The sequence below is a fragment of the Phocoena phocoena genome, chromosome 4 (genome assembly GCF_963924675.1).
Source record: "Phocoena phocoena chromosome 4, mPhoPho1.1, whole genome shotgun sequence".
Lineage (NCBI taxonomy): Eukaryota > Metazoa > Chordata > Mammalia > Artiodactyla > Phocoenidae > Phocoena > Phocoena phocoena.
In genome coordinates, this window is record NC_089222.1 from 75,968,365 (window position 1) to 75,982,004 (window position 13,640).

Consider the following 13,640-nt stretch of genomic DNA (forward strand, 5'->3'; position numbering starts at 1 on the left):
AGCAGCTTCACTAGGCCCTAGGTGTTCTCGCTTTGGGCTGGGCGTGGATTACATAACCTTATGGGAGCTTTTAACCCTGGAAGGCTTGTTTTTTGTTTTTTTTAATTTGGCTGAGCTGCTCGGCTTGCAGCATCTTGGTTCCGTGACCAGGGACTGAACCCAGGCCCCAGCAGTGAAAGTGCTGAGTCCTAACACCTGGACTGCCAGGGAACTCCCTAATCCTGGAAGTCTTTGATTCAAGCTCGCAGAAATTATTCCCTCTCCCATTCTCTGAGATTATCTACTCCAAGCTTCCGCTCCCCACACACTCCCATTATAACAGCGACAATGATGAAGCTAGCTAGCATTAACTGAGCACTTATTATATGCCAAACACTAAGCGCTTTATACAGGTTATGTGATTGAACTCATACAACAACCCTACGAGTGGGAACATCTTTAATAAGGCCCCATTTTAAAGTGAAGGAGCCGAGATGCAGCGGGGTTAAACATCACTTACTGCTGGTAAATGGATTCAGGAGGCCAACCCCGGGCTCTCTGACTTCGGAAGCCACATGTTAACCACCACACTCTACTGCCTCATTTTCCAAATGTTTCGCTGTATCCCTGCTCTGTTAGCCACCACCCATGTTCCATGGTAAACAGGCTCCCCTTCAGCCTCCACCTCATGAAAGAACGCCCACGCCTCCTTTTCCTGAGGACGAGGGGCGCTGGCCGCCTCCCACCCCTGTCAACCCGCCCCTCGCTCCTGCAGATCCTTGCTTTCTACCCCCTTGATCTTCCCCCCGTTTAGAGGTTGTGCCCTCCCACTGCATGATCCCCGACTTCTCAACCCTCTCTCCAGGTCACGCCTGCACGGCCCTGTGACCGCGGTCCAGTGCAACGGCCTCCGAGCTCCTTGCTGAGCTTCAGGGGCGGTCCGGTCGTGTGCTGGCTGCTGTGGGTAGGGGCCTGCCTGATTTGCATTAACACCAGTATTTCTGATGACACTCCCACGAGGAAGGCATTGCCCTCATTGACAGATGAGGAAATGATCGTCAGGTTTAGGGACTTGCCCAAGGTGACACTTGAATGTGGTTCCAGCACAGCCGCCAGCCTTTCACGCAGCTGATTGGGGTTAGCCTGAGCTCCTCCGGCCACAGTCCTCACCCCCCAGCTACTCACTCTCTCATTCTCTCTCTTTTTCTCTCTCTCTCGGGCCCCCACCCAACCAACCTCTTTCTGCTGTGATCTCTTTGGGGTTTGTTCTTCCCTCGATCCCTCTACTTCCACCAAAATGTTCTCTCTTCTGTATCTTTCTCTTTAATCAGAAGGATGCTCGAATATCCCCTCTTCAAAATCCCCAGCCCCTTTCCCCGCCATCTCTTCCTTTCCCTGCACAACCAGATTCCTTGTGGGAGTTGCCGCGCTCGCTGTGGCCACCTCCTCACCTCTCTACCACTGGATCCTGCCCTCACCGCCCCACCGCACTGTAGGATTTGCCCTTCTTGACCTCTACAGAGCACTGGTGCTGGGGCTTCCTCACGTGCCCCCTCCCTCCTCTCTGGCAGCTCCTTCCCCGCCTACTTCAGGGGCGTCCCTGCCTCTGAATAGCCAGTATTCTACTTGATCAGGTGGGGTGGGGGGGCTGCGTCTTGGCCCATGGCCCACACAAGCACCGTTTTGCTGATGGAAAGCTGCTGAATTCTGTAGAGCTGAGATTCTGTATAAATAGACACATTTACAACTTCCTGTCCATTTAGCTATCAGTCATTCTAACAAAGGTACTAATAATAGCTTGCACATGTAGCAATTCACAGCTTACAAAGTGCTTTCACATGCCCTTCAGTATCCCTGTCTATGGGTAATGAAAATATTTCTATGTCCGCACGGTATTAAACAGGCGTCATGAAGTTCAGCGCCCTTTGCCAGGGTGCCGGGGAAGCGTTATAAACGAGCTTTGTTTTGATGCAGAGTCCTTGCTTCCGCCCTCTTGGTGCTGTTAGCCAGGATCTTGTTGCCATTCCTCTCCTGGTGATTGATGGGTTATTGAGCCTGGGGACGGGACCGAATGACCCTTGTCGTTTTAATAGCATGTTCCTACTAGGGCATTAGGAGAGGCCAAGGGCTGACCAGCGGATGTGGAAATCTCTGTACGTGCAGGTTGAGGGAAAGGCAGGTTGAGGCCCGCCCGAGTGCAGGGTCCGAGACCTTTGGATTAGGATAAATTGTGACCAGATTTATGAAGTTTATGACACTCTATATGGGTCACGCTTTCTCAGGGAGACTTGGAAACTTTAAACCGACATGGCAAGTGGTTGTACCTTGTGTGCCGGCTCCCACCAGTTGGTAGAACCTCCTTGGAGGGCAGTGTTGAGGAGGATTCTGAGGCCAAGCCCGGGCTCCCTGGCAGAGAATCCCCTGATTAGACGGCACGGTCTGCGTGGGAGTGAAGGAGGACGAGGCATGCATCACCTCTCTGCCGTAGCTGCTTTCCATTGTCTTTGAGAGGCGATGAACCACCTGACAGACAAACTGGGGCCATCACGGGAGTCCCTGAGGACAGCACTCCAGTGGCTTCAGCCATTTCACTGAGCGTGGCTTCTCCCCTAGTTTGACTTGCTGGGACCTTGCGTTGGACTTGGCAAATGTTTGAGGCCAAAACGCCACGTGGATAAGGACTTTCCGAGGTCCCCCGGCCCTCAGCGGCTCCCACCTGCTTGCCCACCCTCCTCCTGTGGGCCGGGGCGCTTCGTGCTCTCACTCACAGGTTCTTTGCACGGCGTTTCTTTCTTGCCACGTCCATGCCTCTCACGTGCTGTAGGAGGCTTTGAGGAACGGCTTAGGTCTTTGGCAGTGAGTCCTGTCCCTCTCCATGGAGCTGTGGTGACCTTGGGTGAGTTGCCAGCTCCCACTCTCTCCTGCCCTTGACTCCTAACTCTGTAATTGCACCCCAGATCTAGGGGCACCCTCAACTGCTTTGACTGTGGGCTGAGTTTTGGAGCTCTCAGGTCTTCGTGATGTCAGATGTACCCAAGGCAGCTGGGTTTACTTGCCAGTTAACCATCATGGTGGGAAGTACAGAGCAGCTGGCACCTTTGCCAACTTCTCAGTGAGCAGCAGATTTTTCACATTAGATGCCCAGTCACCATGGGGAGCAAGTTCTCCCTTCAACACATACACACACCCATACTTCACCCCAAATGAAATAATATACTACCTTCTCACCAAACTTTTGACACTTTGGAATGTTGTGCTAGGTTTTTATTTGGTTCATTTTATACTGCTGCCAAAAACAGAGAAGGAAGGGAAACAACACTCACCGTGTCAAGTAAAGCAGTCTCTCTGGCCTGAGTAGTGTCTTTGCTGTTTGTAAATATGGCACCAACCGTGCATCTTACTTCCTCTATTTTTGCTTGACGGGATGGCATGATGTACAAGCCACTGGAGAGACCAGAGCTGTATTAAAAACCACTCCTCAGGTGCACTGATAACTGCAACTCACTTTGAAATGCATTTAAAAAAATATGGATTGATGGATGGATGGAGGGATGGATAGATGTGTGATAAAGCAGCTGGCTGCATACTGATGGTGGAACGGGGGTGGTAAGTGGACGGATGTTCTCTGTACAGCCCTTTCAACTTGGCTGCAGGTTTGGAATTGTCATAATAAAATGTTGGGGGGAAAATCACCCTGACAGTGAACCATTTTAATTTAAAACAGCCTCTTGACCAATGTGGTCCTGAGGCCGAGAGTTAGGGAGTTATGCAGTTTCGATCCATTTCATTTGGGAAGACTTCCTGTGGGGGGTGGTTTCCTGCTTGCCAGGGCTGTTCAGGGATTGGTGCAGAGGAAGGGTGTGCAGGCCTCCCTCCCTCGGGTGAGTTGTGCTGTCTGCTGCCCTTTCCCTCCCATGCCCCTACCCCCCCCCACACCGTGTAACCCGTGAGCAGGGGTGCAGCTCTCTCCTGTGGCCCACACATCACACGCCAGCTTCCAGGCAGTTAAATTGTACTCCACAGCCTCCTCCTGGCTGGGGTCTGGCTTTCCTCACCTCTCCCAGAGGGCTGCCATATGCCTCGGCACTGGCTGTGAAGTGGAAGGGTGCTCTCGCCCAGCAAAGTATCTGCTGGGGCTCTGTATCCCTGGGCTGTAGAGAGGCTGCCCCGCATGCGCGGGAGGGAGGGGAGGTCTGGCGGCTCCAGATGGCCTCCCTGCCTCCTGCAGACTCTAGGCTCAACCGAGCAGACAGGTTGGGGAGGGGGACAGGAAGGAAGTGGGGGTGAAGAGGCTCTCTGGAGTTAGGTCCTGACATGAATTGTGGGTCGCACTCATTGGCGGTCTTAGAAGGTGCTGAGGTCCAACTACAAGGATAACTGACTCAGGAGTGGGAATAAAATGCAAGGCGCCCCTGTCTGATGCCATCCCCTGCCTGCCTGGTCTCCTGCTAGTATGTCAGTGGGTTCTCAGTAAATACAGATTCTTGGTGCTGTTGATATTAGCCTTAGCAAAACGGCATGAGAAAGGACAATATGCCGCAGTGATAGTATAAGGAAGGTTTTTAAAAATTAAGTGCCATCTGTAGCACTGCTTTCTGCCTCTGTTAGCAAAACATAGAGAATCCACTATCAGGCTCCTGGCCCCCTTGGAGGCTGGTGCTGTCCGTGCTTTCCGCTGTCCAGCGTGCACACGCGCGTGCCTGGTGCGCACACTTACTCAGTCCTCTGAGCCCAGCAGCTCCCCTGCCCTTGATGCCTGCAGAACCGGGAGGGGATGCCCAGCTCCTCCTCCCTTGCAGGCTGTGGAAAGGGTTCCTCCTGCAAGGGGGGAGCGGGGGCCCCTCAGCTGGTTCTCATCTGGATTAGGGCCTGCTCTGTCCTCTTCTCCTGAGAGGCCACGGATCCTGGAGTTCAGACCGTAGGCCCTGGAGCCACACTCCCCGGTTTGGGTCCCGGCTCTGCAGCTGCTAGCAGTCTGACCGTCAGCAAGCTGCTTCATCCTTCCGTGTGTCAGTTTCATCACTTGTGCGCGTGGGATGGTTGTAAGAATTCATCGAGTTCGTGCTGTAAAGCCTGACACGTGCGTAGCGAGTTCGGTGTTAGCCGCTGCCGTCCCCCGTACCTGCTCGTGAGTCGTCCGGCTCTGGCCCGCGGCTCCAAGGCCAGAGCAAGAATCAGCGTCTCACTGAGACTGAGGGGCAACAACTGTGTTGGTTTCCTTCGTGGCTGTGTTAGGGTACCACAAATTTAGCGACTGAAAACAACTCAGATGTGTTCTCTTTTCTGGAGGTCAGAGTCTGAAATCGTTTCCTCTGGCTGAAGTCGAGGTGGCAGCAGGGCTGCCCGCGCTCCTCGGCCTGAGGCCCTCGCCTTTTCCGTCTTGTAGGGCTGCGCTTCTTGCATTCCGGGCTCCTCGAGGTCTCCTCCTCCATCTTCAGAGGTAGCAGCGCAGTATCTTGCTACTCCTGTCCGTTGCCACCTCCTTCTGTAGTCAGATCTCCCCGTGCCTTCCTCTCATATGGACCCTTGTGGTGGCACTTAGGGCCCCCCTGGATAATCCGGGAGAATCTCCCCCATCTTAAAATCCTTCACTTAATCACATTGCAGAGTCTCCTTTGCCATACGAGGTCACATTCACAGGTTCTGGGGCCATTAATCACGTAACACGGGAGACAGGAAGAAGCTCTCTGGTGTCCTGGGCCTGTGGCATGACTTGGCCAAGTTCTGGACTGACTTGGAGCAGCACTCAGGCCAGCCGGGCCATACGCACTGCCCGGGCGCCCTGCTATCACCCCGTGTCAGCACCAGGCCCTCTTTGTCTGCCCAGACGGCCTGCGAGGGCACAGTTGGCATCTCATTCTGTTGGATCCCCAGTGTCTGGCACACGGCAGGCGCTGGGCGGTTGGTTGTGTGTCCGTGTAAGCAGGCAGGCGCTGATGTGCCATGTGTGTACTTTAGGCCATGGCGACTGTCACTGCGGAGAATGCAAGTGCCACGCAGGTTACATCGGGGACAACTGTAACTGCTCGACAGACATCAGTACGTGCCAGGCCAGGGATGGCCAGATCTGCAGTGACCGCGGGCACTGTGTCTGTGGGCAGTGCCAGTGCACGGCGCCAGGGGCCTTTGGGGAGACGTGTGAGAAGTGCCCGACCTGCCTGGATGCTTGCAGCACCAAGAGGTAAAGCGCCGCCCCTACACAACCCTTCACCCCCCCCACCCCGCCCTGCCCAACCCCAGCGTCTCCCCCAGACCAGGCCTGTCATCCGGCCGGTCAGCCCTCAGGGCTGGCCAGCCTCTCACCCCCCATCTCCTGCATCTTCCCCCCACAGACTTGCTGGGGATCGAAACTCTTACTAACATTAACTAGAATAGGGTCTTTGAAACACTGGTTGCATGGGGATTTTGTAAAAAAAACCGAAATCAAAACATAACAACAGCAACAAAAACTGTTACTCTGTTCCTAAACAAGTTTAGAAGTTATAAGATTACTGAGTTAAATGAAATTAAACTGATTTTAGTACCAAAATTGCATCTTCTTGAGCCTTTAGTGTGTCAGAGTATTTTAAAAGGACATTCAGCATGCATCTTTCTTCCAAATGAATTTGACCTCCTGCCCCATTAACGTCTCCCAAACAATGTTTCACAGGCCCCCCAACATGGGAAATGCTGCTTTAAACAAAACATCATCAGAAGGTAAACTGGATAGGAGGGCACCCGACCTAGATAAGGCAAGCCAGGAACAAACTACAGTGGCTTTGGAATTTTCTGCTCCATTTGTACAGATAATGGAGCGGGCCTCTGCGCTGCTGCTGAATGCAGATTGTCCAGGCGCGGGTTCCAGGCCTCCACCGACCCAGCCATGGGGTTACAGTCCCCTGTTGACCTCCCCACGGCTCTGCCCTTCACACTCCGCCAGAGTGCGAATGAGGCGGAATTAAATTGGGGAGTTATGCCATCGGGAAAGCAAGAGTGACAGTTTCTCTTGAATTTTGCTAGAGAAACAGCTGTGCCATCATCATCCTTGTCCTAAGGGGCCAGGAGGGAGGGCGCAGATAATCAGAAACAAATAATAATACAGACGTTGTTTTTCTTTGGCTGGGAAACGCAACTGTGCAGGTTTTTTTGGCAGATTTCCCTTCCAAACCCCTGGCTCGGGCTCCTCATGAGACGAGTTCATGCTCCCTGAGCAGCCGTGGCTGCCGGTCAGTCTGCACTCAGAAACGTTCTGGGTGGCAGAACCCCTGGTTGGATGTTTGCCACAAATAATCCAGGCGTGGGTAATTGAAAGCTGGCCGCAGATGGAGAGACAAGATAGACAGGGCCAGATTTTATTCTGTGTAATTAGAGGGAAGCCATGCAGAGTAAGCGAGAAGAAACACAGATCTGCTTTAGACCTGCTAAGAGCAGAGAAACAACAGAAATCCAAATAGAAACATCCCAGGGGAAGGAGGAGGTTAGGATCCTGGATCTGGAGCCCAAATAGCTGTGGCTATCTGAGCCTGGAATCATGGCCATTATCAACATCGAATGCCTGAGGGAGGTGCCCTACCCCCAGCTCTCCCACCAGCAGAACCCTTTTGAGTATGGGCTCCCAGACCTTGGGGCATATGAGGTTGATGGGGGCTGGTGCCAAGCTAGGACAATACACATGGAACCAATAAAGGCAGATCAAGCCTGTTTCTTTCCTTCTTCCGGAGTAGCAGGGCAATATAGGGTTGGCTTAGGTCAGTTAAAAGGCCTCTTGGGAAGACCACCTTAGCTTTAGACGTTTAAAGCATTCATTTCCAAGAAGACATAGACTTGGTGATTTGTTACCCATTAAGCAATACCAAAGGAGCAAGGAAAGAGATGCCGTAGGGGAACCTCACTCATCCTTTTTACTTGTCTCCGGGCCACACCGACACAGTCTCTTTCACAGCCTACTTGTCACTTTTTTTTTTTTTTTTTTTTTTTAAACAAAGTACCTTTGATAGTGCCTTACTTCAGGCTGTTTTTCTACTTGCTGCTTTGCTGAGAGCCAACAGGTTTTGAATGCCTATGTCCTTTTTCTTCTGGGGTTTCAGAGCAGTCAATCTCCACTTTCTAGAACTAACCAAACACGCTCTTCACCTTGGGTGAGTTCATATTCAGTTTCAGCTGATTTCAATTAACAGTCTCCCTGAGCAAAGTCTGTCTCAGCAACTTGTTTGTTTAAAGGCCAGACATTTTAATACGTGACTACAGTAGATCACAAGATTCAATCCAGTATGCGGAGCACGCAGGTTAAACTGATTTGTCCACATGGGTGATTAGGGAATGTTCCCTGGAAGCGGCCCTGTGGTTTCATGACAACGGGGCATGCAGATGGAGGGCTCAGTGAATCCTAGCGGAGACCGGAAGCAGCCGCCTTTCTTTGCAGTGTGTTAATCCACGGGTGGAGGAGGGGCAATGGCGTCAGCATGAATGACCGGAGCTGGAGCCACGCCCTCCTGGCGCCCAGCCAAGTCTCAGATGCCTGCCCGCTGGGGCTCTGGCCTCAGGAGAGGTGCAAAATTTACCTACTTGTTTAACTTCAGAATGTTTCCATGAAGTCATTACCAGGAGAGTGGGATTTTGTGGCCAATCCGAGGATAGTTGGATTCTTAAGCATATTAGGACCCTGGTAAGAAAGTCTTAACCTACTTTCCCTCCACAGTCTACTCACTTGCCCATTCCTCCTCGATGTTCAGAAAGTGGAGTAAGGACTCAGGGAGGGACCTGACAGAGAGGCAGGTACCTGGGTGCTGGAACCTGCTGTCACTGATTCCTCACTTACTTCACCTGTAAAATAGGGCAACTTGATGAAACGCTCCCAGCTCCCTTCAGGCCACAGTTTCTGCCCTGGAAACATAGTAACTGGTCTCTCCATCCTGCGGAATTTTTAAATGATACTAATAAAGGCAATGCATTGTGATGGTACAACCCTCCATATTTTTGCCAGGGAGATTTCCAGACACGCAGCACCTTTGGTCCCCACAGGCCTGTGGGGTAGGTTGGGCTGCTGTCCCCCCATGTGGCTGAGGCTCCCCTGCCCTCGGGTACCAGGGCACAGAGGCAGGGAGGCAGTGGCCCTCCCAGCACACTTGGCTCTGGAGTCCTCACCCCATTTCCTGGGAAACCTCTCCTTTGGGGTCTCTCACCATCCTTGCCGGCCACCGAGCGCCATCACTTCAGAAAGTTTCTGCACGTTCCCCATCAGCTTCCAACCCACTTCTCCCTGGAGTTCAGTTCTCAGCATCTCATCTATGCTCCCCCATCCCCCAGTCCCCCATAGAGGTCAGAGACCCTCTCTCCCCTCCACAACAAGCTTTACGGACCCTTAGAGCTTAGCTCCCCTGCCAGGTGGGCTCTATGTGGGAGCAGGAAGGGGGCCAGGGCCTGAGAGTCTCCAGGACAGTGGTTCTCAGCCCTCACCTTTACTCAGAATCCCCAAGAGCCCAGGTCCAGCCCCAGAGGTTCGGATTCCATGGGTGTGGTTGGGCCCAGGCAGTGGTGGGCTCACCCAGAGAGTTTAATGTGCTGAGAGCCCTGCCTGGGTGATGGTCTCCTGGTGGGGATCCTGGGAATTGGGGCCATGGGAGGGTGAGGACCCCTCTCGAGGCCAGGAACACTTTTTTATCTTCAGAAACTTCTTGTTTGGGGCAGACTCCTCAGTGAGGCATTGGATGCACCAGAGTGCAGATGGATTTGCCTCCTGGTATCAGAATTTGAAAGGTTTCCAGCCTGCAACTTGACATGTGTACCAGACATGCTTCTAAACCCACATATGTTCCTTCAAGAACCCTTGGGCTTCCCTGCATGATAGCAGCAAGAAGGACAGAGAAGAAATGTTCCTTGAGGCCAAACATCTGAACATGGGAGAAGTTAAAGCCTTCAGGGGCTTGCAGGAGGGCTGGGACCCTGCACTCTTGGGACATGCACTCAGTTACATGTGTGGAGTTACTACCCAGCATCTAACACCCACATTTCTTGTCTCTTTTCCAAAGAGATTGTGTTGAGTGCTTGCTGCTTCACTCAGGGAGCTCAGTTGACAACCAGACCTGCCAGAACCTGTGCAAGGATGAGGTGATCACACGGGTGGACACCATCGGTGAGTGTGGGGAGCGGCCCTGGGCAGCCGGCCCCTTCTGGATCTTGGCAGACGTGTAGAGACTTTCTCCCTCGTGGGGACGATCTTCAGGGCTGCCTGGCAGACAGGAGGGTAGTTTTAACCTTGAGTTAGGAAGCAACCTCAGTGTCCTTGGCTAGTCCTTGCTGGCTCCCCAAGAGGACTTGGAGTACCTGTGTTAGGTCATAGGTTCTGGGCTCTCCAGGGTGTAAGACCTTCCTGTTCTTAAGTTTCTGTCCCATCTCTGAAGCCTAGTCCCTTCCTACATCTTCTCCCAGGCTTCCTGAGAAGTTGGTATATTAGTTAGAATAAGTACTGTTAGCTGCTACAACAAACAAACCCCAAACCTCAATGACTTAACAAAATACAAGTCAGTTTGTCACTCACTCGAAGTCCAGTGAAGATGTTCTTGGTTGACAAGGCCTCTCTGTGCTCCTTCAGGAGCCCAGGTACCCTCTAGATTGTGTTTCCACCCTCCCCCGGGTCCTCAGAATTCTCTCCATTGAATCTGCAAATGGGGAAAAATCATGGGGAGGTTTACATGGGTGGGGCCTGGAAGTGGTGCACACAACATCCCCCCCACCCAGAGCTCAGTCATCCAGCCACGTTTACTGCAAGGATGGCGGGAAGTGTCGTCCAGCTGTGCCCAGGAAGCTGGGAAACCATGTTTGGTGACCAGCTAGCCAGTCTCTGGCCTCAGCCCAGCGCAGCTCTCGCGATACTCTGCCCGCATTAGACGAGGCAGAGCTCACATTCTGTCCGAATGAACCCGGGATCGAGTGCTACCCTGGCTCTTCCTCATTCCTGCAGGTCTCCCCACTCCTTTTTCCTGCCTCCCTGATCTTGAGTGATGCTCTGGCCGAATCATGGCTCCTGAGGCTGCCAAGTCATGTATTCCGCCAACACATATTCATTGAGCACCTACTGTGTGCCACGGCTGTACCACAGCAGGGAGCCCCTGCCCCTCCCTCCCCAAATCCGGCCTCTCATGCCCGTTTTCCTGCCCTGCTTCTGTCTTGTGACCTGAGGTCTGGCTCACAGCAAGTTCTGCCTGCAGACCTGGGGCCGTTGCCCCCTGACTGGGCACCCACAGAAAGATGGCGATGCCTCCCCCAGCCCACTGACTACTTACTCGCTCTGGAGCAAGTGCAGCTGTTCACACACAGCTGCCTCTCACTCTGCCCCTTTGTCATGAATCAGTTGCTTCACAGAGAAGATTCTGTCGTATTCACCAGTTATCCTTCTCCTTCCTTCCCCCAGGCTTTCTAATACCCATGCTCGCCCACACTCACCCAGACCAGGCTTAGGATTGGGGGCCGAGAGCAAAAGCCCAGGCCTCCGCGTCTGATAACCACTCAGAATTGTCTGGTTCTAGGTGGAGACTCCTTCGAGCAACAGGGTCACAAAGGGCAGAGCTAGAAAGCATTTCATGTCACAAAATAGCCCACAGTTGTCACTCAGGACCAGTGGGTCATTCCCTTACCACCCGCCTCTCTCTTGCTTCACGCCCTTCCCCGCTTCCTTTCCACCCTGGAAATCAGTCTAACCCCGTCCCGGGGGAGGCTTGGAATGCAGATGGTGCTTGGTGGGGCGGAGCTGGGGGGAGTGGGGTTGGCGATACCTTCCCCTCAGGTAACAGCCGCGTGGGGATGGCAGGTACTGAGGCAGCTTGAGGAAGGGGGCTTCTTACTATGAGGAGCGAGGCCAGCGGTGCGCACCGTGGGTGGGAGGTGCAGTCTCTCATCCACCCACCCTCCTTGCCGCGTGGGTCTTTTTGGTTTCTCATCTCAGGCAAGCGCCGCTGCCTCCTGGCCTCTGCAGCCAGCTCTCAGCCAGGTAGACTCAAGCCTGAACTCTCAGGCCTCCGCAGACAGCAGAATGGCCCTTTTCTTTACCCAGTTCCGTTGCCCAGTCCCGCCCCAGCAGTAGTGCCCCCTCTCCTTTCACCCCAGTGAGCCTGCGGAGGCCTCCCTCGCGTGGAAGGGAATTCACGTCCCCAGCGCAGCCTAACTTAGCGCTGGGCCTGCGTTCTTGATGTGAGAAATTCATTTTTAAGGTCCAGCCTTCCCTTTAAGCCTCTCTGCACCCCCTTTTCTCCTTTGTGGGGTCCTGGCTCCTCACCCGTCCCTTAGCCGCTCTGCATCACTCAGAGACACACTCAGGACATTTCTGCTTGGTTTTCTTCCAGTGAAAGATGACCAGGAGGCTGTGCTTTGTTTCTACAAAACTGCCAAGGATTGTGTGATGATGTTCACGTATGCAGAGCTCCCCGGTGGGAAGTCCAACTTGACAGTCCTCAGGGAGCCAGGTGGGTGAGGGCCACTTCCGTCTGCTCCCCCTGGGGGCTCGGTTTCTGATGCATCACCCGTTCTCTCCTCACCATCCTTTCCAAACTCCAGAGAGAGGAGCGATACAGTCCCATATAAAGATCAAGATCTAAGGTCGCCTCTACCTGACTGCTAGAGTTTAGAAGAAAGATGGTTGTATATATGGGGACCCATCACGGGGGCGGAGCTTGGGGGGGGCATGACTTGGGGGAATGGGAGTTATAGGAGGATAGTGCCCTGCCCTGGGGGAGTGTCTCATCTTGAAGGAGGGGACACAGGCGTGACAGTAAGCACAGAACACACTTAGCCTACATGGCTAATGGTGGTGCGAGCGTGCAGGGCAGGTCTGGACCATCAAGGCTGGGCGTCAGGAAGCATCTGGGTACACACAGCCCTAGCCGGGCTGCTGCTTCCCGGAGTGGAGTCCTAGAAGGGCAGATGGAGCGCTGGGTTGACATTCCTGCAGGTGCCATGCCTCGCTCCCTGGGCCCCTGAGGACGGCACGCTCTCATCTAACAGGGGCAATTCTGCCCCACGCTCTGGGCCCGGGGACCAGTGGCCCTTTTCCTTGGGGTAATGAGGGTTTCTAGTATGACCCCTTTCATTCTTCTCTGGTGGAGGTTGCCGGGGCAGAGATGGGCGGTGCAGAAAAAGATCTGCTCTCTTCCTTTCAAAACATTGCAAACTGTTTTTCCAAATGGGGCTAGACCACATAATGTGCCTTCCCTAGGCCAGAGGCAGAGGGAAGGATTGTGGTCCTAGCCCAGGATGCACGCCTGTAAGGATGAGGCTCTGTTTCCAAGCGCTGTCTTTGCGGTTCTTTGAAAATAAGCACATTTGCTCCAAAGGCTCCACACTAAGGGCTTACAAGTGTTGGCTGGCCCCCAGCCCAGCCCTTGTGGAAGCAGCTTCATGAAACCTCCTGCCGCCCAGTCTACTCCTGAAACTATTTACGGGAAAGCTGAGACCTGGTCCAGCGTCCTGCACGGGAGGTGGGGCCGGGCTGGGGCGTGGGTGCTTCGAGCTGGGGAGATGCAGCCGTACACACAGCATGTGGGAGAAAGTGGAACAGCCACCAAGGTTCTCCTAGACTTTGCCATTGACTTACTGTGTGGCCTTGGAACAGTGACCAGTTCTCTTTGAATCTTCCACTTTATGTGCATTGGAGAAACCTGCCTGCCACCCAGGTCTCTCAAAAGCAGTGT

General features: G+C 53.5%; 1 protein-coding gene across 1 annotated transcript in view; it reads left to right on the plus strand.

The window, feature by feature from the left end:
* ITGB5 (integrin subunit beta 5) overlaps positions 1-13,640 on the plus strand; it is a 111,828-nt gene that overhangs the window by 96,636 nt on the left and 1,552 nt on the right. Inside the window, exons 11-13 of the mRNA XM_065876736.1 lie at positions 5,938-6,160; positions 9,987-10,090; positions 12,297-12,416. Coding sequence (XP_065732808.1) covers positions 5,938-6,160; positions 9,987-10,090; positions 12,297-12,416 — 447 coding nt within the window. The remainder of the gene's footprint in view (positions 1-5,937; positions 6,161-9,986; positions 10,091-12,296; positions 12,417-13,640) is intronic.